A 22,486-nucleotide genomic window follows, 5' to 3' on the forward strand; every position below is an offset into this window, starting at 1 on the left:
GCAGTAAAAGTGTGCAAGGGAAAATACAGGTCTAAAAATTGCTTCCAGTTCTTAAATTGTTGTGCCATTGGTTATGGGAGATTTGGAGGTCTCAACTTTGTTGCTTTTACTTTTTCTACTGTTCATTAATCTGCTACTAGACTTCAGGGAGAACAATCTGATGCCAAGGTTTACTCCATCTTCTGTCATCATTTCAGCTAATTACAAACAGGCATTTTTTCTTTGACTTCCAAGTATCTCAGTTTAATTGCAATACCTCCACAGAAGCAGTGTGGCAGGTTGTTTCTCTCCTTGTGAACAATATCAAGAGAAGTTTTGAGGTGCAGCTGTCCCGTAGCATTAAAAAAGAACCATATTGCAAGCCAACTTCTACACTAGGAAAAAAAACTTCAGCTTTGTAGAAGAAAACAAATTGTCCAACACTTGCCTTTTGCTCCTCTGAAAAGGATTTTGTAGTGCTTCTCTAGCCTCTTCGCCATGTAGTTTGCATTTAGTATAGCAATCTCAGAAGCATGTTTCAGACCCTTTGCTCCCATTGTCTGAAAGAGGAGTAACATGAAGAAACAGATCTAAAAACACTCCCAAGCAAGCTAAGTGTGTTCTTGTACTGGCAAGCATGACAAACAACAGCACCTTAATGCATCTGGCTAGTTTTAAGGCAGTCACACTGCTATTACACTCTTCCACACTACACTCACAGAAAAGCCCTGGGTATGACTTGAGAGCAACTTTAGTGTACGTGGCTTATGAGACTGCTTACTGTATAAGAGTTTTTGTGCAAAGTCAACAAGTGAAAAACCCAAACCTTTCCACAAAATGAGAAGCTCTGAAGTGACTAGGAAAAAGTGAGCAGATCTCAAGAATGTCATCAGCGCACTTGTAAGAACTGCACACACTGCCTGTCACACACTGCCTGTCACCATCCTTACGGCCAGGGAAAGAGTATCCAGAGAGCTGCCCCAAAAAGCTGTGTGTGCTGTCTGTACAGATTATCCCACCAACGCAGACTCTGCTTGCTGGTGTCATGTCACAGATGATACTGTGCCTTAACAAAGCCCACAGCCAAATGAACACAGATGCACTTATTTCTCTGTTAAGGTGCTGCAAAGCGACAGTGCCAGAATGGAGCTGTGGTTGGATTTCTTAGTACTGCACTTAAAAGTTAAGCTGGCAAAGGAGAAAGCCAAAATAGTCTTCAAGGTAGTCCCTTTAGATAGGACAGTGTAAACAGATGGCACTTTGCATTGTGAAGAAACAGCTTCCCTTAAAAACTTACTACAGTTTAAATATTCTGTTATAGAAACCAGCTTAAAATCACAAGTGATTTTTACCCACAGCTGGAAAGCCACCATGGAAGTTGTACCAGCTCGTATTTGCTTATTCCAGTTCCAGAAGAGCTGGTTTCCTGGGGAGTGGAAATTTCCATGGTTAGAGTATCAAACTGGCTGCAGGGTACTCTGAGTGACACTGCCCTTACGTTCACCATTACAATGCTTTCTCTCACAGAAGGCTTTAAATGTTGCTCAGAGCCCCAGCGCACCCTCTTCTCAAACAGAATTTGAATCTACACTCATTTTCGTTGTCTGGGTAATTCCATATATGTAACCAGATATTTGCAGGCTTATCATTAAATTGAAAAATTATATAGATCACAATCAAATTGCTGCATATCCAAAATGAAAACTAAGTTCAGATTTCAAAATCAGTAAAATCCCCTGGCATTAAACAGATTCTGGAAAGTTAAATGTTACATACAGGTCAACTATCACAATACTGCAGCATACAACCAAAAATACTCTTGGAAGAACAATAATTACCAAGCAGCTTTTAAACATGAAAACTTCAACAGTGGAGGGGCAAGGCTGATTGCTGCTTTCTGCCTTGTGTCCACTTGTCTCAAGAATTATTACAGACGAGAGACAGAAGAATTAAGCAAGCTGCATAGATACAGCAGTTGTCCTGCCATCTTCTCCTATTGCAACAGATGGCAATAGGCAATTTCATTGTCCTGCTGGAAAACAAGAAGATTCAAAGGATGTAAGTAACCGATGACGATGCTGTCGTCTTCTTCATTTCAGTCTGTGCAAACATCTTATGATGCATTACTCTTGAACCTGTTCATGTGGTTCCAGTGGCGCTCAGACTTGCTGAAACAGAAAAAACCCTCAGCTGATACTCCTTACAGAAGTCTACACACCTTGATATACACCCAGGAGATTGGCAATATAGCACTGGAACCCCAAGGTGCAGCACTGACAGTACCCAAAGGACATGCATCCTTATCCGGCTGTATTTTGATGACAGGGTGGGTAGGCAAGTAGGGAGCCAAATGTTTCTTCCTAAAACAAAAACATTAATTTTAGAACTTAAATGTGTGTTCCTGTTTTACCATTTCCAGACAATTTCAGCAGTCTCTTCCCTTTATCTTCCTTCCAAACACAATCCTCCAGGAACTCTGGCCGGCCTATGTTTTCTTCAACAGGAACTGGTGATAATGGAGGATGGCACTCAGTTTTCAACCTACCACAAGATATTCATGCAGCTATCCAAATCAAAATAATTTTTTTTTTAGAAGATTAAAGATTATTTTCTTTTAAAGAAAAATGATTTCCGTATAGGATAGACACATGTAGTTCATGTACCACTTCTGCGTTCTGGACTACGTACAACATCAGCCCTCAAAGTCCACAGATCATCTCTGCATTTACTCAGAAAACAGACTGCTGAGCTAGGTCTACCATACACGCTGAAGGGCCAGCATGAAAGTCAGGGTTTGGGGATACATGTGAACCTCACCATTCATGAGATGAGCACATGACTATGCTGGAGAAGGACAAAAGTTTACAAACATCAGTACACCTCTCCCATTCATGGCTTAAGTGAACTGCCAACCAAGATTCACTACAGGATTTATTATTTTTTTTTTCTAAGAAAAGGCTAGTAAAGAGATACCCACACTCCAATTGGTCCCATTCCAGGTCCTCCTCCTCCATGGGGAATGCAAAAGGTTTTGTGAAGGTTTAAGTGAGAGACATCAGAGCCGTAGTCTCCAGGACGACACAGACCCACCTGTGAAGGGAATACTCTGTCTCAAAATACTCTTTACATGCCATTTTAAGACCTATTACTTCATTCAAGAAAAACAGGTTGAAAAAGATGTTGTATGTTTTTCTGTTTTTCTTTAACATGATGCATCATAAACAAGAATTGATGCAAACAATTTTTTGCTTTAGGAATTCTTACTCATATCTGTAAAGAATGTCTTTACAAAGATTAGGCAGACTAAGCTAATTTCTGTGAACAACTCATACATATTACAACACATTTCAGGGCAAAATCAGATACAAGAGAATTATTTTCACCATCTAATTTTTATTACTGTCCTTGGAAACCTCACCTCCTCCCCTAAACACTGTGCCATCTTGTGAGGAAGCTGTGTTATGGCCTGAACTGAGTACTGCTGTGCTATTTTTATTCCAAGGAAATGTACATTCCCAGTTGTAATAAATCCACCTAGGAGACTTTTTACCTGGGCATTCATATTTGCTCCGTCTAAGTACACCTGGCCTCCATGTTTGTGAATCAGATCACACACATCTCCAATCTCTTCTTCAAAGACACCATTGGTGGAAGGGTACGTGATCATGATGGCTGCCAAGTTCTCTTTGTGCTTGTCCACCTGGTGGCAGGGAGGGAGAGAGAAAAAAAAAGGTCATTGAGGCTCCTAAAGCTTCTTAAGAGAAGATTTTTACAAAAACATGTAATTATAATTCATCAAGTGTTAAAAGATATATGTATAATAGTAATTTCTGGGACGTTAAGACAAGCCAAGTGAAACCTGTGGCTTTCAAGGTAATGTGATCTAATGACCACCCCCCTACTTACAGCAATATAGTTCTATGACTACCATAAAAGCCTGCTCAGATATGTATTTTTGGAAACCTGTCCTGCTAATCCCTTAGATTCCCACAAATCACCTGCAGACAATCTACTAAAAAAAGTGAAAAAAGTTGCCTAGCAACGCCTTCCCCAGCAGAGGTGGGCTTGAACTTCGCTAAGTGAAGGCTGAAGTGCAGTTTCAAATGCTTCACACTCATGAATGTGCTTCACTCATTTCAAATACTAGATGTAGACCAAGAAGGTCTGCTGTAAAAGAGCCTACTGTGTAGAAAGAGTCCCTGAGCCACTCCTGCACCGCAGATCCTCAAATTAAAGGAAATCTCACAAGTGTCACATGGCTAGTGTCCAAGTGAACAAAAAAATGAAAGAATTTCTTACCCTTTGCAAGCACATATTCAGTATTACTGCCCTGTTTTCTCTCAAAGAAAAATCTGATTCAGCTGCCAACACTATCACATGTAGAGGAGAAGGAGCGTTCCTTCCTTGAAAATTAAAAATAATTAAATACTCACCATTGCTTTTAAATGGGAAATATCAATGCTCCCATTTTTATCCACTTCAATTGGCTGAATCTTCATCCCTGCCATTTGTGCACTTGCTGGATTTGTACCATGAGCAGATTTCGGAATAAGGCAAACCTTAGGAGGGAAAAGGAAGCAGGGGCTAAAATATAACTAGTTAAAACTCAAACTTAGCTGCATCAAATAACTGACAGTAAGGCACTTTGTTTCCATTAGATGGTCTCTACTGCATGTTCCATAGAGATGCTGAGGCAAATGTTAATTACTTTAAGAGCTGTTTCAAGGAACTGACCCATCTGTCTCGGCACCTGGATAATTTGCTCTTCTTGCAGTGAACTGTCAATGTTCTACGGTGTAGCTGTGCTGAAAGGAAACACAGGGATGCCAGCTGGGAACCACTGTGGCACATCTGTAGTTATTTTAGCTGCATAGCAGAAATGCAAAGTGAGCCTAGACTGCCACCCAGTCTTGCTGGGTCGCATCTGCAGCTGCTGGATGCAGAAGTTACTGATCAGGCAACAAAGCCGTCAGATGGGAGCTGCCAGTTGATGTCGAAACTTTTTTTCCCACGAGAGGGCACCAAATCCAAGTGAGGCCGACTGCAAGAAGCCTGATCTCCCGTTTTACTTACTTTCTCCAGCCCAGAAGAAAAGGTCACTTGAGCTGAAAAGGTCAACATTTTCTGGGCTTTCTTCTTTTTTTTTTTTTTTTTTCTCAAGATTATCTTGATTTTACTGTAACATCTGGAATCTGTTAAGAGCGAGTAACTGCAGGCAGCCCGCAGGCTGTCTCTTCTGTGCAGTTACCCTCTGGGCAATTCTGAGTATAGAAGCACCACAGACACAGAAGCCCAAGGAACTTGCACAGAATAAAAGAAGCAGTAAAGCATACGTGGACAATCAGAAGATAACTGTCCAAGGAATAAAAATTCAACCTAATTTCACTTCCCACTGAGTAAAACTACTCAGAAAACAAAGCTTGCAATTGTAAGGAGTAGCTGATTTCCAACGAGCTGGAGGTGATCTGGATGCCACAAAGAAACAAAGACAGAACAAGACAACATTCACTATTCAATTTTAGGTAGTTTCCTCACACAGAGGTTATAGTTCCCAGGAGGTCAGGGCACTGACTCTTCCATTTTGAGAAGGCAATTGAGTTCCAAAGCTAAGTCTAAAATCAGGTTCAGAAAATAGGGATATTATTGCACTAAGGACTTTTTTCCTACTGTTTAAAGCCAAGTCTATGAGTGTATGAAAGAGGAAGATCTAACTAATTTCAGATGTCCAAGAAGTTTTTGATGTCATCCCAAAAAATGTTCCTAAACTAATTTCCAGTGGGGTAAGTGGGAAGGTTCACATGGAAAAATATATTATGAAAACACAGAAAAGAAACAAAAAGATAAATAGCCAGTCTGAACCGTGGAGAAAGGTAATCCTAACGGAACACTATAAATATCTGTGCTGGTTCCTTAGCATTTCCACTTACTCATAACTGGTTTATAATGGAGACATACAGTGAAATGCCAAATATCTTGTTAATACAAAATCACTCAGGTCACTAAAAGAACCGATTGCATAGTTCAGAACAGAACCCACAGTACTGAATAACAGCATTCAAAACAGAATATACTGGAGCCAGACAGATCTAGGTTATTACACAAGAAAACAGATCTTCACAATACATAACTGGGATCATAGTTTTGAACCTATCTCCACTCAAAAGATCATGCAGTGTTGGGGGAAAAAAAAGCAACTGCATTAAAAACTAGAAAGGCAAGAGAGAACAAAGAAAAAGGAATACAGAAGCTCTGAGGATAACCAAAGCTATGGGATGGCTTTTTTGAGAAGGATGGACAAATAACTAGAATCCAACTAGGAAGACAGAAATAAGGATGGGTAAGGATAACAATAAAAATCCCAGAATTAATACATGATATGCCAACTGTGAAGACGGAAGAACTGTTCATCATCTTTCAAGAGTGAGAGGGTATTAGATGAAATTGTAAGATGTCAAGTTCAAAAAAATAAGAGGAAGCATTTCTTATGAAGAAATATGATTATATGACAATGGGTGATGAAGCCACAGAATGTTTTCTCCAAGATACTGTAAATATCAGAAGCTTCCTCATAAGAGGTCAAGTGATCAGATTTAATTGCAGAAAAATGCAGAAGCAGTGCCTTTGGATTCCTTTGGATCAGGAAGTTCCCAAACCACAGATATGTAGAAGCTGGAGCCGTATGCTGGGTAAGTATCAGTGTATATTTGCTTTGTCCATGTACTCCTTGCTGTAAGAGGAGTCTGTCCGTCTGATATTGACCACTGTAGGACTGGATGCTGGGACTGACAGACTTTCGGTCTGGGCTGGTCTGGCTCTTCTCTTATCACAAACAGGCAATCATCTCTCCCTAATGAAATTTACTACCACCGACTTCTCACGTTTACATATTTTTAGCCTATTTCAATTCCAATGTATATGTAAAACCTACAATTAACAGCCTTTCTCCCAGACATCACAGATTTTTCAGAAAGCATGTAAAGGAACAATATTACTTTCAGATTTTTCAGCTGTCAGTGCCTCCCATTAAATGCAAATAAAGAATTCCCTTTAAAAGAAAATTAGAATTCAAAATTCTATTAAATATAGTGTACTAGTAAGAACTGATTCCTCTTTGGGGTTAACTACAGTTGTATCACCTCTCAGGTTTACAGGAACTCTCTTTTGTCAGGTTGCAATGGTATAGCTGAGAAGTGACTCCTTGAGGTCAAAGTTTCAGGTAGGCAGCACAGAAGAGAATATAAATCAAGCCTTTAGACTGTAGTGTTACCAACTGAAGATGGTCCTCAATGAATCAAAACTGATTTGCATCTACAGTTTTTGTGGCCCTTGTGAAGCAAGATTACCTCCATATATCCTACAGAAATTTATTTGAAACAGTTTGAATGGACAAGAACTGAATGAACCTAGAGACTTCTATGAGTAGGTACCAAGGCATACCAGAGGCTTGTCTGCTTTTTTTTGTCAGGAGTAGCTTTACTAGGAAACAGCTGATGTTGTAAGCAGTGCAAGCTTTAGATAATCAGTTCCCATTCCCTTTGTAACTGAGAAAGCTGGAGAGGGAGTGTCATACCACCTTGAAAAAAAACCAAAAAACCCCGTCATTGCCCATTTTCTAGATGACATTGTCATCTAGGCCTAGCTCCATCTCACTGAAGATCTGAATCACTGTTTCACATTCATGAATAGCCTGTGCGATGGCTTCAATGGTTAGGTCTGTTCCTTGATCATGAGCCCATCTGTAGGTTTTAGGTCTCTCCTTAAATGCCCTGATGTTCCATCGGCCCACTGAGCTATGAATAACTCATCCTTAAGTTCCCAGTCCAGGTCTACCTGAGTCACTGCAATTCTGGCAGCCTGGTCTCCCTGCTCGTTGTTTTGGTGTTCTTCAGTGGTGCTGCCCTTGGGCTTGTGAGCATCTGTATGACAAGTACCTTTACAGTAATGCTTTCTACCCAGGCAGCAATGTCTTGCCAGAAGGCAGCAGTCTGGATGGGTTTACCTCTGTGCTGCTGGGTGGTCTGTTTTCAACAATGCAGTCAGCCTCACAGGACATTTGCCACCACCCATGAGCCACATTTGATACTGAGTACTGGCTGCTTTTCTCATTCAGCTATCTCTAGGTCAAACTTCTGCAAACTGGCTTAACTTGCCTTCTCCTTTGATGGCTTTGACAACTTGTTGTGTAGGACTCTACACAGCAGCCTTCCACTTCTGATGGTTTCCTACAACACAACAGGATCCACTGGTAAACAGGTCATACTGCTTTTCACCTTCTGATAAATCATTAGATGGTGTCACTTCTTGCACATGAGTCACCTCCTCGAGTGATGCTCTGAAATGTATGCCTTCTGATGAGTCCATGATCGCTTCCAGAATTCCTGGGTGGCTGGGGTTCCCCATCCAAGCCTGCTGCATTGAAGCAGCTCAGCCCTGCTCATGCGCTGCTAGTATCTTTTTCAGTCAAAATGTAGTAGGACCTGGATCCTCAACACCCCCGGCTTCAAAACCCTAAAGGCTGACCTTGTATTTCTCCAGTTGTTTTCTGTCAGAGGCTACAGTGCCAAAATAGTTCTTCTTTAGGGTCACTCACTAGAGACGGCTCATAAACTGACTGTAACCTGGCATACACGTGCATTCTCCAGTAATCCACAATGCCTAGACAAGCCTTTCTTGTTAGCTGGTGGGGACATAGTTATTAACTTACTAATTACAGCCGCAAGGGCGTGACAACGTCCATCTTGCCGTTTTAGTCCCAAGAACTGGATAACTGGGTCTTCTTTGACCTTGCTTTGGCTTTATGGCAAAAACAGCTTTCCGAATGATGTGGATGACTCTTTTCCCCTTCTCAAACACTTCCTCTGCTGTGTTGCCCATATAATGATGTCATACATGTATTGCAGGTGTTCAGGGGCTTTACCCTGTTCCAGTGCAGTCTGTATCAGGCACAAACTGATCGGCAGGTAGGGCAGTGCTTCCAGCCCTGGGGCAGTCAGTTCCAGGTGTTGGACAGCCTGCCACATGAAAGCAAACTGTGGGCTACACTCTGCTACCAAAGGGATCAATAAAAATGCTTTGGCAATATCAGTTGTGGCATACTGCTTGGCCACCTTTGACTCCTGTTTACATGGGAGTTTTAGCTTATCCCACACAGCAGCACTCAATGTTGGCATCACTTCGTTCAGGCCATGAGAGTCCACTGTTAACCTCCACACTCTGTCAGACTTTTGCACTGGCTTTATGGCACTATTTAAGCGTTATTAAGTCTTGTTTATCACTCCTTGGCTCTGCAATAGATGAATCATCTTATGGATGTTAACCAGGGACTCTCCGTTGGTGCGACACTGCCACTGGTGCACCATCATGGAGAGGCCAGGCAAGGTAGGCAGTTCATCTAATCTTGTTTGTGTTCACTGTGGCTACTCCAAAGGCCCACAAGTACCTTCGTGGGTCCATGAAACACCCTCTCCTGAGGTAGTCTATGCCAAAGATACACAGAGACTCCAGGACATCACGATAGGTTGCTTCTGCCATTTGTCCCCTGTTAGGCTCACCTCAGCCTCCAACACAGCCAACTGTTGGCATCCCCCTGTCACTCCACAAATCCAGATGGGTCCTGCCCCCTCCTACCCTGATCGCATTATGGTATACTGTGCACTAGTATCCACCAAAGCCTCATACCCCTGTGGATCTGATGTACCAGACCACTGAATCCATACAGTCCATTAAACTTTGTTATCCCCTTCCTCTGCCTAGCCAGAAGCAGGGAGTCTTTACTCCCAATTGTAGTATTTACTCTCTGACTCCTGTAGTGTCACACCAGAAGTCCCTTTACCACACTCAGGAGGAGAGGTACTTTCGACGCTTATTCTGTGTCTGGGGAATTGCTGGTTGCTCTCCACTATCTTGGCAGCAACTGGTGCAGCAGCCTTCTTGGTTGGTCCCTTCTCAGCAGCTGTCTTCCCCTGCAGTTCAGGTACATGAGTTTCTAGCTCTGAGGTGAGAGCACTGTCCCTTTTCCTCACGTCCTAGCTCAGCCACGCAGGAAGAACCAGAGGGTGCTATGTGGTGTGCACCTGGGGCACACCTCCTGCCTCTGGCAGGGGGAGGCAGACTCCATGGGGCACCCTTGACAGCCAAGATACTGCTTGTGAGGATGAGAACAGGAGGGATTCTCTTTGAAATACCCTGGAACCCGCAAGAGTCTCTCAAAAGTTGGTATCCCAAGATGTGGCCTGTCCATCATCACCATTGAGTTGGTGTATGATACTGGTGCATTTTCCACAGACGTCCTCTACGTGGCCCATGTGCACTGGATGTCATGCCAATTTGTGGAGACCTGTTTGTTGTCCAGGTCACTGTAGACCACCTCTACCACTGCTAATTCTCATTAGATACTGAAAACCTTCCTCAGCAGAAGTTCAACCGCCTCAGTATTTGACAAGATCACCCTTGAGAGGACACATCACACCTAACAGGGACCACCTCCAGACGCTGCAGATTGTCAACTCTCCTCTGATTTTTTTGTTGATTCCCTTGTTCCTTCTCACGGATCCCAGCTGCTGGGCTTCCCTACCCTCAATTCCTGACTATCCCCTCCAGCATTTAAGCAATCAGGCAGCAATATGCTTGCCTGGCTGGCAGCCATAATTTTTCCGCGTATCTTGGAGCTTGTTCAGGGTTAGAGATGGAGTGGTTTCTGCCTCTTGTATAACTTCTACTGCTTCTTCCTTATGTTTCCTTACCAAAGGCTTCCTGCTCAGACCCCTTCTCCTTCTCCTCCTCCTTTACTAATTTATGGTACACTCCTGTTGACCCCCACTGCTAGTGCTTCATTTTTACTACTGGGGCAATCACTGTGGTTGAGGTTTGGGTCCCTGTCTCAACCTTTGTGTCCTTAGAGGTAGAGGCCCGCTTTCTCCTGGTGCTGTGACGGTGCTAGACAGAGGCCCAACAGGGACAGCCCAAGCCCCAAAACAGTAGCTGCTGGATCTCATCGGGGCAGGCAAGGCACCCTTCCATCAAGTGATGTGCCAATCCAAAGGAATTGCATGCCTGTTCAACTGTAAAACCCCAGGTTACAGGAGGTGATAACAGCCCTAGGCACCTGCCCAAACCCTCCTACACACCCGTCACCCGGGGATCAACGGCCTCAGGGCACATTTCTCTGTCAGCTCAACAACAAGTTGTTTACTCTTACACCAGGTCTCTTACGCCAGGACCAAGCCAGGTCACAGACACCCAACAACAAGCCAACAATGTTAGATAATAGGATCAAACACGTTACGTAAGAATGTACAAAAGCCTGAGGAGCCCACGCAACTGAGCTGGACACAACCCCAGAGGAGAAGAGGGAGGTGTAGTCCCTTGTTCTCTCCACAGGGTAGCTCACGCAGCACAGGAATGGCATCACAGCCAGGGCCATAAGCCAGGCCAGGCATAGGGCCATTAGTTTTATCAAAATGTTTCCAAGCACAGAAAAAATACATTGATAAGCAGCACAGCAAACAGCAAGAGCTGAGAGCAGCCATTAAAAAGCCCTAGACTCTAACACACAATCAGGCAAGCAAGTTCTGTCACCCACACAAGAGCCTACCAATTAACAAATTAACATGCTCAGATCAAAACTGTCATTACCTCAACCCCCATGCTAAAAAGGACTCCAATGGGTTGACCTGGCCAACGGCCAAACACCCACACAGATGCTCGCTCACTCCTGTCTCCCATGGGACAAGGGAAAAATAGAAGTAAGGTGAGAAGATCAACGGATTGCAAGAATGACAGTTTAATAGGGAAAACAAAAGCCGCATGCCTGAGCAAAGCAAGAAGAGGAATTCATTCATTACTTCCCATGGCCAGAGAGATGTCCAGCCAATTCCTGGAAAGAAGAACCTCAGCACATGTAATGGTTGCTTGAGAAGAAAAATGCCATAAACATGACCTTCCCCACTTTATCCTCCTTTCCCTGAGCTTTTATTGCTGAGCATGCCATTATATGGCATAAAACATCCATTTGGTCAGTTTGGGTCAGCTGTCCTGGCTGTGTCTCTCCCAACCTCTTGCCCACCCCCAGCCTACTCCCCTGAGGGGGACATGGGGGCAGGGCAGAGTGGGAAAGACAGAAAGGCTTGACACTGTGCAAGCACTGTTCAGCAATAGCCAAGACATCCCCATGTTATCAACACTGCTTTAGCCACAAATCCAAACCACAGTACCGTACAGGCTGCTACGGAGAAAGTTAATTAACTGCATCCCAGCCAGACCCAGTACAATCACCCCTTCAGGGAGTCCCTTTTCCTCATTCCCACTGCCTGTAAAGACTTTTAAGATGGTATCCATGATCCATGAGAGAAGCAGGGAATACTGAAATCTTGTCACAGATGAGGATACACAACCTAGTTTCTCTCTCTCTAGGTGAGTCTTAGCTGCTGAATCAACTCTCTCCACTTCCCACCCAAAGTTCTTCCCCACACGAGTGTTGACACTTACAGTTCTATGACGTTCTCCTTTTGCATTTAAGTAAGCTTTGATTGCAGCTAAACCTGCATACTCTCCTTGGGCTCCACTGCAAAAGGAACACAAACCCTGTTACACAAGCACACAAACCAGAAAGTGCCAGCTGTCTACTGAAACTTCAAAATTGTCCAGCCCTAATCCTTCTCAACAGCTTTAGGCAAGTGTCAGCAAATTAAAAGAAGCACATCCCATGGATTAAATTAAAAATGGACAAGCATTAATTAACATTGCCTCTTTTGCAAACAGTAGATGGAAGAAGTTATGCCATTTTATGTACTTAAACTACGATGTTCAATCCTTATGGTGACTGAGTTGATTCCCATTTCTGCATATAGCAGGGAATTACATGCTTGACTACAGAGAGGCAAACTAATACTGAAATGCATAGTAAAGCATACATAGTGAAACATAAGAACTCTTTCAGTGACATCCTAAGTGTCAGAGTAAGTCCTTGCTGCTCATTTTCTATCAAAACTACTAACGGGCATAAACAGGCTGCAGCAGTACTCATTCAGCTCTGCTTTATTTATTTCAGTGAGCATGCAGATCCCAGGCATTCTTCAGTCAAACCTAGTATTACCTAGTGCATTAAATATCAGTTTCCACAATTATATAGTTGCCAGTTCATACAGCTTATTCCTATTTCAAATCTTTAATTTTAGTTTATAGGATGGTATCAGTAACATCACCATTTTAAGCAAACAATGGTAGAGAGGAAAACATGGGAAAACATATTAAAAGAATACAAAAGACAAAATCATTAAACTGGAAGAAATGAGAAGAGACAAAATAAAGTTCTGCAGTTTTGAAAAAACAAATCTTGTTTTCATAATCTTGCATTCAAGGCTTCTCTTTGTCAAATTTAATTTTAGAAACATCTTTCATTTTGGCTTGCATATTTGCTTTAGAGATAAGGTTTTGGACTCATGTTAAGGAGCAAATGTTCAGAAGAAAGTTTCCTACCTGTTTGGTTGGAAGGAGATTTTGTCATAGCCAGTAATCTCACATAGGTCCTTCTCTAAATCCTTGAAAAGCTGTTGATACCCTTGAGCTTGATCCAGGGGCACAAATGGGTGGATGTTGGCAAATTCTTTCCATGAAATAGGCTATGAAAAAAAAAAAAAGCATGTGCTGAAACAAAAAAAATCTGCAGAAAACTGTTATTGAAAACTATGAAGAAAAGAAGCTGCCCTGTGCTCAAATAAAACCCAAACATTTCTTATGCAGCAAGACAAGTTCCCAACTCACTGTAGGGTGGTATCCAGTAACATTTTTTTTTAACATTCAGAAGATGCTTAAAAATCCTTAGGTTCTCCTTCTAGGTCACTTACCCTTACGTAGAGCTGTGGGATCACATGGCAAACAGAGAGGAATCACATGGAATAGCATGTAATACTCGGTTTGTTTCACAGTTTTGTCGCTATCCATTTGAATTAGAAGGGAATATACAAGACAGAAACCAGTGAAGGGAGAAGACATACAGAAGGCAGTGACAGAAAGGAGACAGAGGAAACCCAGTGAAAGAAGAAGCCAATAGGGAGAGAGCAGAGGCAGCTCAATCAGAGTCAAAAAAGTCATTTGGTACCCGAACAGCCTGGCTAAGGCTCTGCTTTGTTTGCTGCCAGCTAGACAAATGAAGATATCTGGGGATTCCAGCTCCTCACCTGGGGAAAAGGAGTCCTATCCTAAGAAATAGCAAACTGACAAAGACGCATGCATTGCCAGCCCCACCTGACTCTTTCCGTACTTCTGAGGATTTGACTGTAAGATTTGTAAAGCAGATAGAAGTTAGGTACCACAACACCGCATGGGGAAACAGGACTGTGGTACCTAATTCCAAAAATTATTTTAAATATTTTCTTCAGAATGGAGTCTTCAAAGCCACTCACTCTCCTGCTGTTGGTGCACTCCTACTGTGTTTATCAGAGCTTTTTTCCTAGTGGAAAAGAGAGCTGATGACTTCAGCTAGTTCTGAAACTGCCTTCTCCGCTGGACTACTAGATCAAAAGCGGTCTTTACTTCTCTACAATGACACTGGCTAGATAGTTCATTCATGTGGGTCTCAAGTAAGATAGTATTATTGCAACTTACTGTAAGTTCAGCTGAACTATTGAGCTTCATTGTGCAGGAGCCCTAAAAATACAAAACCACATTAGTCAGTATTTATTAAAATACATAAATGTGTATGTAAGTAGCTATTTTTTTCTCTTTTTGGTAAATACCTACCAAAGGAATCATGCTGTGAACAAGGGAAATATCTTTGTTTTCCAATCTTTTCATGTACCGCACGATATTTGTCTCAGAGTGATAGCTGCAGAACACAAAATATGGTGTTAAGGCAAGTAGATTAGTTATACCAACTGGTTGATCTGTGCTCTAACACAGGAAAACCCATTTAAAAAAATTAAGACTGAGGATAATTTTTAATATATGCTAGGTACTTCTTTCCAAATTGATACTTTATGCGTGCTAATAGCAAATGCCCATTACCATTTGCTCAGAAATTCTATCAGTAAATGTGGAATATAAGGGCTCTACTAAGTCTGCTGATACTACATCCTCGAATAATAGCTTGAACAACATAGCAGATTAATCGAAAAACACATCCCCCGTGTGATCATGAGTATTGCTTTGTCCAATTAAAATGTGAATAGATATCTAAAAATGCTACTAAATAGATTATTTCAGAGTAACAAGTGACTGTGTGTACAGCTACAAAACTGACCTCAACTGACTCCAATACCACTTTTGAAAGGAGATAATTTCAGACTCCGTTAAAATACCAGATATATAGCAATTTCACAAACCTGTTGAAAACCTGATGTGTCAAGAATTTGGAAGTTCTCTTAAACGGGCTGCTAAGGATGCCTTTGGTTTCCTCGCCCATACCCTCAGCAATTAGCTCCTTTGACACAAAGAAACATGGAGTCAAATACTTTCATGGAAATTTCTCTTTTCACAGTCAATTTCCATCAGAACTAGCTTATACTACCAGCTTACCACAAGATTTAATCAGCTTTTTAATTAAAAAAACCCCTTTATTAGCATACATAACTGTATATATCTAGCATGACAACAGCATTATATTAAAACTGGGTACAGATGTCTCAGTAGTCCTCATCTTGGAAATAATGCTGCTAATTTCTAATGACATGCAACAAAAATTCCAGTGGAAGAGAAATAATTGACCACCATGCCTTAACCCTCACAAAACAAGTAACAGCTTAAACACAAGGTGTCCAAGCTGATCAAAAGGACTGTCACAACAAGAAAATGGCACTACTTGATTACATAAATCATTGTTATTTCATACTGCCTTTTTCTCTAAGAGAGGATCTGAAATTCTCAGTATTTAACAAATGGTCATCATATAGACACCCACTGTCCCAAGAGCAGTCTTGCTTTTCACTAAACTTCTGAAACATTCACATAATTTAATCCGTATGATCTATTGTCTACTTACAGCTGAAGACTCGCAACCAAAAATCCATAATATGTCATCTAGGTCTTTCTCGTTTACAGTTTCATCAAGGGATACTCCAAGCTATGGATAAAAACAACAGTAATTCCTCAAAGCTTTTAATTCCAGAGGCATAGTGTATTTGTTCTGGTCAAGAAAAAACATTCCAGAAACACAGGAGGAAAAAAAATCAAAAAATCAACCTATCCAACAATATGTGAATGTCCTTTTATCTAATACATACATAAATTTATTTTGTTTACATACCAAACCACTGCCCAGGGAAATGGTGGAATTGCCATCTCTGGAGGTATTTAAAAGATGGGTAGACATGGTGCTTAGGGACATGGTTTAGTGGTCATTTTGGCAGCGTTAGGCTGATGGTTGGACTCTATGACCTTAAAGGTTCCTTCCAACCTAGATGATTCTATGATAAAATTTTCCAATTCATACCTTTCCCCTGCTAAACCATCCAAGCCAGATGGCTTACACGCTTCAAGACTTGTGACCTCGCTGTTAATGTTTTTGTTTTCCATTTAATAGGAAAATTGCCCATTTTGCTAGACCACTCCCTCCCGCCTTCTCATTTTACAGAACATATTAGACTTAGCCAAAAGTCCTTAGTGCCTACCAAACTGTGGTTTAGATTTCAATTGTCTTTAAACACTGCCACAAAACCTGAATTTGGGAGGTCACCTTGCATTTCATCATTAAGTTTTAGAGTCTCTCCACTCTTGCCCTTAGTGGCATATTTAACATGAAACAGTTAGTTAGATAATCTTTTTAAATAGGCATAAAATGCAAATACAATGATTATTTCTGGAAGTTTAGTACATCACTTAACAACTTCATTCTTTATGTTATCTTTACAATTGACTGATGTATTCACTTCTTGACAATTGACAATTGACTTCTTGAGCAAATTACGAGAAGTCTTAAATAATTTTATTCTGTTTAGCACATGTAATGACTAGAAACTTAATGCAGACAAAGTCGTACTACAAAATTTTGGAAAGGTTTAGGGAGTTGCTTACTCTGCCATCACTATAAATCCGAAGATTTATCTTTCTAAGAGCTGCCCTGTCCAAAACCTCTTTGACTGAGCATCCACATGTGATCGTCAAGGTATCGAAGAACAGATCATGATGTAGTTTATGACCAGCTCGCCTCAGACCTATAAAAAGCAAATTAATTCTATTAACTGCATACTGTATTGCTTGCTTACACAGTACTTGCATAAAAACACTATCAATCTCATAAGTAAATGATTTTACATCATAAAGGAAAATATTGCCCTTGTGTACAGAGCAGCAAAATTACCAGCTTTTTAGCAAAATGTCACTGCACATGAAATACATCTAAATCAGATTCAGACCTAATTAATAATGCAGATTGAGTCTAGGGAAGATCTTTCTGACACATCAAATTTGTAATACGTACTGTAGCAGAATTGGTATATGAACGCAGTGAGGACAAAATCACAAAACTGGAAATAAAAGTTGTATCATATGAATGGATATTAACTATCATGGAGCTTGCCATAACAAAGTGTAGAGTTTTCATGCTTTTCATAGCAGCAAAATGTCTTCCAGCTAAGCTGGCAAATAAAGCATGGATAATTGTGGCAATCATTCCTCAATTCCCAGCATTCCAGTTCTGCATAGCTCCTTCTGACAGCAATGACAGTCATGCCATTGGTCAGCTGTAAAGCTTTGTGATTTCAGTGTTCATAGCAGGTATGATACTCCACCCAACTTAACTGAAATGTTCCTAGTTCTTTATTCTCATTTATTACTTATTTTTGCTGTGTCATTAATATTCTGTGCAGATTTCTGTGTGTAAACTAGGATGGTCCAGTAAGTGAAGTACAGAGCTTGCAGCTGGAAAACAGTATTTGACTCTTATCATCTAGGGACTCACTCTGTAGACTTCAGTTAGTTTCCCAAGGAAACAGAACTAATGTTTGCAAGCTCCTGTCACATGGATATCTAATTCTTGGATGTCTAAAAACATTAGCTATAAATTTTGTTCTCTCTAGAGTTGAGAGAACACACATCAGCTCGCAAAAAACCCACCATAAGTTTATTTAAGAAGAGGTGTTATTTAAGAAGGTGTAAGGATTTAGGAACAGTTTCTGACAACATTAAATAACTCACCTTCAGCCAAGATTAGAGTAGCATTGTGTACCCGTCTTGCAATATGCCTTAATCCATCAGACCCATGGTATACACCAAACATGGCTGCCATGTTAGCCAGAAGAGCCTAGGATTCAAATACAGTTTAGGACATTATCATTATCAAAGATGATTGCTTCATTTTAGTCTAGTGGAAAGTTTCTTTAGCACCCAGGGACAACCACATATCCTCAGCTGAAGTTATAATTGATTACGTGTTGCCTACAAAGTAAAAGGTGGGAAAGGCAAAATACTTTTATGACAGTGTAAGCAGTGATTATGAATTCAAAGGCCTTTCAAATGTGTCAGCAATTAACATGAACTTAAATTTAACTACTCCAACAAAGATGCTTGAAGGCTCTCAAGTAAAGCTAGTCTCATTGGAAACTCATTGTTTAGGACAGGTACAAAACATTTATGGAATATCTCATGAATACTAAGTAATTAAGATTGTTTTAATATTAATAATCCCTCCTTAAAATCTGGCACAACATTAAGAGCACAAGCAAAGCATTGAGAGGAGCAGAAAAAATGAGGAACTTGTCTGGCTGAAGGTCCATGGAGGCATGCTGAAGATAACTATTTTAGATAATTACTTACTTAATCACGGTATTTTCCTGTAAAAATGGTTCTTTGGCAATGTAATATTTTTGCATCAAATCACATAGAAAAAAAATGTAAGTTGTGACAATTTGAACAAGTAGTTTTAGAATTCAAAAATAGAATTTTTTTTTGCCTTGAGTGGGTAATTTCAGATCATTAGAATTTCCTTCTGTTTTATTAAGAAATCTGTCTCATTCATAACAAACACAGCCCTACTCAGTAGCGCTCACCCTATGAGACAGATGGACTCCTGACACTGCTTGAATTCAGGGCTAAAGTCTTTATTACAGGAATACCGTCTTTTCAAGCAGGGTTCCATTTTTCAAAGGACTCAAAACAAATGCACAAACACCAGGATATTTCAACATTTTTTACTTTTCTAGTAAAAACCCTCAAAACTAAAGCTAACTCAAATCATGGTGATGTTAGGACTATAATCTTATGGCTTAACTTGGTCCTTTCTACCGCTGAAAATAAAGCATGACAAGTTACCTGTGCTGTGCAGATGTTGCTGGTAGCTTTATCTCTCCTGATATGCTGCTCTCGTGTTTGCAAAGCAAGTCGGTACACTTCCTTTCCATTTGCATCTCTAAGTCACAAGAGAAAAAATGGCTTCTGTTACTTTAAAATTACAGCAATTTAAGACATTGGGCTCTCTGCATGCTAACCTGAAACTGATTATCTATCCTCAGAGCCAGGAAGGTGCTGGAGAGAATAAAGGATAAATGAGGACAGATGTGATATCAAACACAGAGTGAGACTAAAGTCTTTAGACTTCTATTTACATCATGGCTGGCAAAGGCGTCCAATCAGGTAGAACACACAGTGAGTTTTCTAAGCATACTACACCAAAACTTGGTATTTGCCTTAAAATACTCCAGATTATTGCAACTGTTTTAATTGAACAGCAATCCAGAACTTAATTTGAACAAACCCTGAGAAGGAAGCATCTTTTCTAATGATGTCAAGTAAAAGCGTGTTGAGTTTGTATGTAAGAATAACCCATCCAACAAGGCTGTATCGGATAACTGAAAGGGCTCTAGCCAATCCATCCTTTAAGAGGTCCTTTTGTAGGGGTTCTAACATGTTAAAAGTGGAGAGGTTAGAGCCAATCTAATATACTTTAAAACTATGAAAACTTTCAGAACAGCCATAAAAAGAAATGGACAAACTATGTCCACGTACACCTAAATATATATATGTGTGTATATATGCGGGGGTTTGAATAGCTAGACTACTTGCCTCAAGTACTTGCATACCAATTATATGATACTTAAATAATTTTTACTCTAGCTGTTGTTTGGGGATTTTAACTATACAGCTTAGTTTATCATCAGTACATTCAGAGGGACCTTGACAGGCTGGAGAAATGGACTGACAGGAACTTCATGAGGTTCAACAAGGGGAAATGCAAAGTCCTGCACCTGGCGAAGAACCCCATGCACCAGTACGTACTGGGGGCCACCCAGCTGGAAAGCAGCTTGGCAGAAAAGACCCTGGGGTTCCTGGGGGACAACAAGTTGAACATGAGCCAGCAACGTGCTCTTGTGGTAAAGAAGACAAGTTAGATGTCTCGTCAAAATTTAAAATATGTCACCCACAAGCCTCAGAGGTAAGTTTTTCCATATTATTTCTCTGCTTTGTTTAAACTTGACTAAAATTTGAACTAGATTAAGTTCCTTCATGATTATTTGGGAGGTTCACTGCATTTTCTACTTCTTCCCGTTTGTTTTTAATGACTGGATGTCAGAGAAAAAGGTGTAACAGTACAGAATAAGTGGAATAAGTGAGCCTGCAAAGCCTCATGCCATCACAATTAATCTTCTCTGCTGGTTCGGTTATGTCTTCATCCCACATTGCAGCAACAACTATAGACAGTTCACAGCTTCACTCCACACAAATGCAATTATTTAAGCTTGCTTCCTAAAAACTGAAGGCAACTTTTATTCTCCCAGTTTTCAAGAAAAAAGGAGTTTGGTACACCACCATGGTCAACTGTTATTCATAAAGGATGCACAAGATGGTCATAATAGGTTTTACTTTGATTTTCCCTGAAGACACTAAGAGAGCTCTTACCTTGTAACACCCACCATTCTGCCCGGCATCATTCTCACTAGATTTTCCTTGACAGCAAAGAATGCTGCGTGGGGTCCCCCATAGCAGAGCGGCACGCCAAACCTCTGGGAGTTACCCAGGACAACATCTACCCCAAATTCTCCAGGAGGCTTCAGAATACAGAGGGCCAGAAGATCAGTAGCACAGCAGGCGAGAGTCTGAGAACAGAAGTGCACAGAGCAGTTAGTCTCTTTTCTGAAGGAATGGCGTATGCACGGGAGCTAAGCTTGAACAGGATATAGCTTCAAACAGTTTCATATCACTTGCACAGAGCTGAGGTGCAATGGTTGTAATGGCTGTAATGGTTATCAACTGCATGGAGCTGAAGAGTAACACTTTAGATGGTAGCTCATGTAATACTCAGTTTCTATGACTACAGCTGTTTGATGCATCAGATTGAAATAGGATGAGACCAATAACATTTACATTACCCCATTCTGATGAGCTCTTTCAACCAGTTCAGAGAAGTCTTCCACCTTCCCTTCAGTGTCTGGATACTGAAATAATACTCCACTGACATCCTTTCCACTGAAATCCATCTCATGGGGTAACTTGAGCTCAGTAATAACACCCGTATAACTGGAAAACAAAAACATACTCAAACCACTTTCCGCCTTGGAGTGATACTTAATATGATGTTATCATGGACTTATATATGACTTTTTTCTTTAACATCAGAGAGTTGAACCTGCTTTGCAGTGCTAAACATTGAGAAATTTTCATGTCATGGTATACAGTATTGAAGAATAATTGCATTTGATATAATCATCAGAAATATGGAGCAAAGCAAAGCCTAGGATGCATAAGCTACTTGATATCAACATTTTGCTGCTTTAACATGTTTAACTTTGAGAACTGAGTCATATTTTTAGAAGATGGTTACTTTAAACTGTAAACTTAAAATGGATTTAGCTGTCACTAAAAGATAAATTTTGCTTTCTAGGGTAATTCATTTCCCAGGTTAAAAAAAATAACCAGACTGAATTCAATAAACAAATGTATACTTATGGGGAAAATTAAATATTTTCTTTTTATCAGACGTTTAGTCTCTTTTTAAAGATCTTTAATTGCTTCACAGTTGTATTTGAAGGGAAAAGTAGAAGCAACACCAAATTTTAACAGATTTCTGCTTCTATTTTGCAAAGAAAGCATAATCCTATATTCCAAAAATGTTAGGTGTATGGCGAAGAGGCACAGATTAAAAATGATACAATGAAAGTGAAAAAATGTGGTGGAGAATGGAGAAAAATGTTACTTTGCTCTAGTTTGGACCACTGCTATAGTTTGAGGGTGGCATCGGGCATCTACATAGAACTTCCTTCTTTTGTTGTGCCTGTTAAAAAGAAAAGGGAAAAAAAGAAGGGTTACATATCAAGAATATATTGTTTCCCATGGAAATGAAATTAATTGGTTTTCTAAATAAAAGTTTTCCTAAGCTAAAAGGCAGTTGTAAATTTTGGTTATCATAACCAAATTAAGTGTAAGATTGAACAGAGGTTCTGGTCCATTTGAAATAAGAAAGTTTATTTCAGCCACTCAGATGAGATTTATTCGTGACAAAAATTAAAACAGACTATGAAACAGAAGAAGGAGCCAACTGAAGAAGCTGCAGGAATGACTCCAGACAAACATACTCTTTTAA

At 40.5% G+C, this 22,486-nt stretch overlaps 1 protein-coding gene across 1 annotated transcript in view; it reads right to left on the reverse strand.

Annotated features, from left to right (window-relative positions):
- The window catches only part of GLDC (glycine dehydrogenase (decarboxylating)), a 36,645-nt gene that overhangs the window by 4,424 nt on the left and 9,735 nt on the right, over positions 1 to 22,486 (reverse strand). The window contains exons 3-19 of the mRNA XM_009890664.1: positions 22,100 to 22,177; positions 21,276 to 21,423; positions 20,806 to 21,002; positions 19,222 to 19,318; positions 18,109 to 18,214; positions 16,987 to 17,126; positions 15,956 to 16,036; positions 15,300 to 15,397; positions 14,719 to 14,803; positions 14,584 to 14,625; positions 13,456 to 13,598; positions 12,466 to 12,541; positions 4,413 to 4,538; positions 3,530 to 3,679; positions 2,957 to 3,069; positions 2,198 to 2,339; positions 428 to 539 (exon numbers count right to left, since the gene is read on the reverse strand). Coding sequence (XP_009888966.1) covers positions 428 to 539; positions 2,198 to 2,339; positions 2,957 to 3,069; positions 3,530 to 3,679; positions 4,413 to 4,538; positions 12,466 to 12,541; positions 13,456 to 13,598; positions 14,584 to 14,625; positions 14,719 to 14,803; positions 15,300 to 15,397; positions 15,956 to 16,036; positions 16,987 to 17,126; positions 18,109 to 18,214; positions 19,222 to 19,318; positions 20,806 to 21,002; positions 21,276 to 21,423; positions 22,100 to 22,177 — 1,934 coding nt within the window. The remainder of the gene's footprint in view (positions 1 to 427; positions 540 to 2,197; positions 2,340 to 2,956; positions 3,070 to 3,529; positions 3,680 to 4,412; positions 4,539 to 12,465; positions 12,542 to 13,455; positions 13,599 to 14,583; positions 14,626 to 14,718; positions 14,804 to 15,299; positions 15,398 to 15,955; positions 16,037 to 16,986; positions 17,127 to 18,108; positions 18,215 to 19,221; positions 19,319 to 20,805; positions 21,003 to 21,275; positions 21,424 to 22,099; positions 22,178 to 22,486) is intronic.

Source organism: Charadrius vociferus, unplaced genomic scaffold (genome assembly GCF_000708025.1).
Source record: "Charadrius vociferus isolate BGI_N301 unplaced genomic scaffold, ASM70802v2 scaffold188, whole genome shotgun sequence".
NCBI classification, from domain to species: domain Eukaryota; kingdom Metazoa; phylum Chordata; class Aves; order Charadriiformes; family Charadriidae; genus Charadrius; species Charadrius vociferus.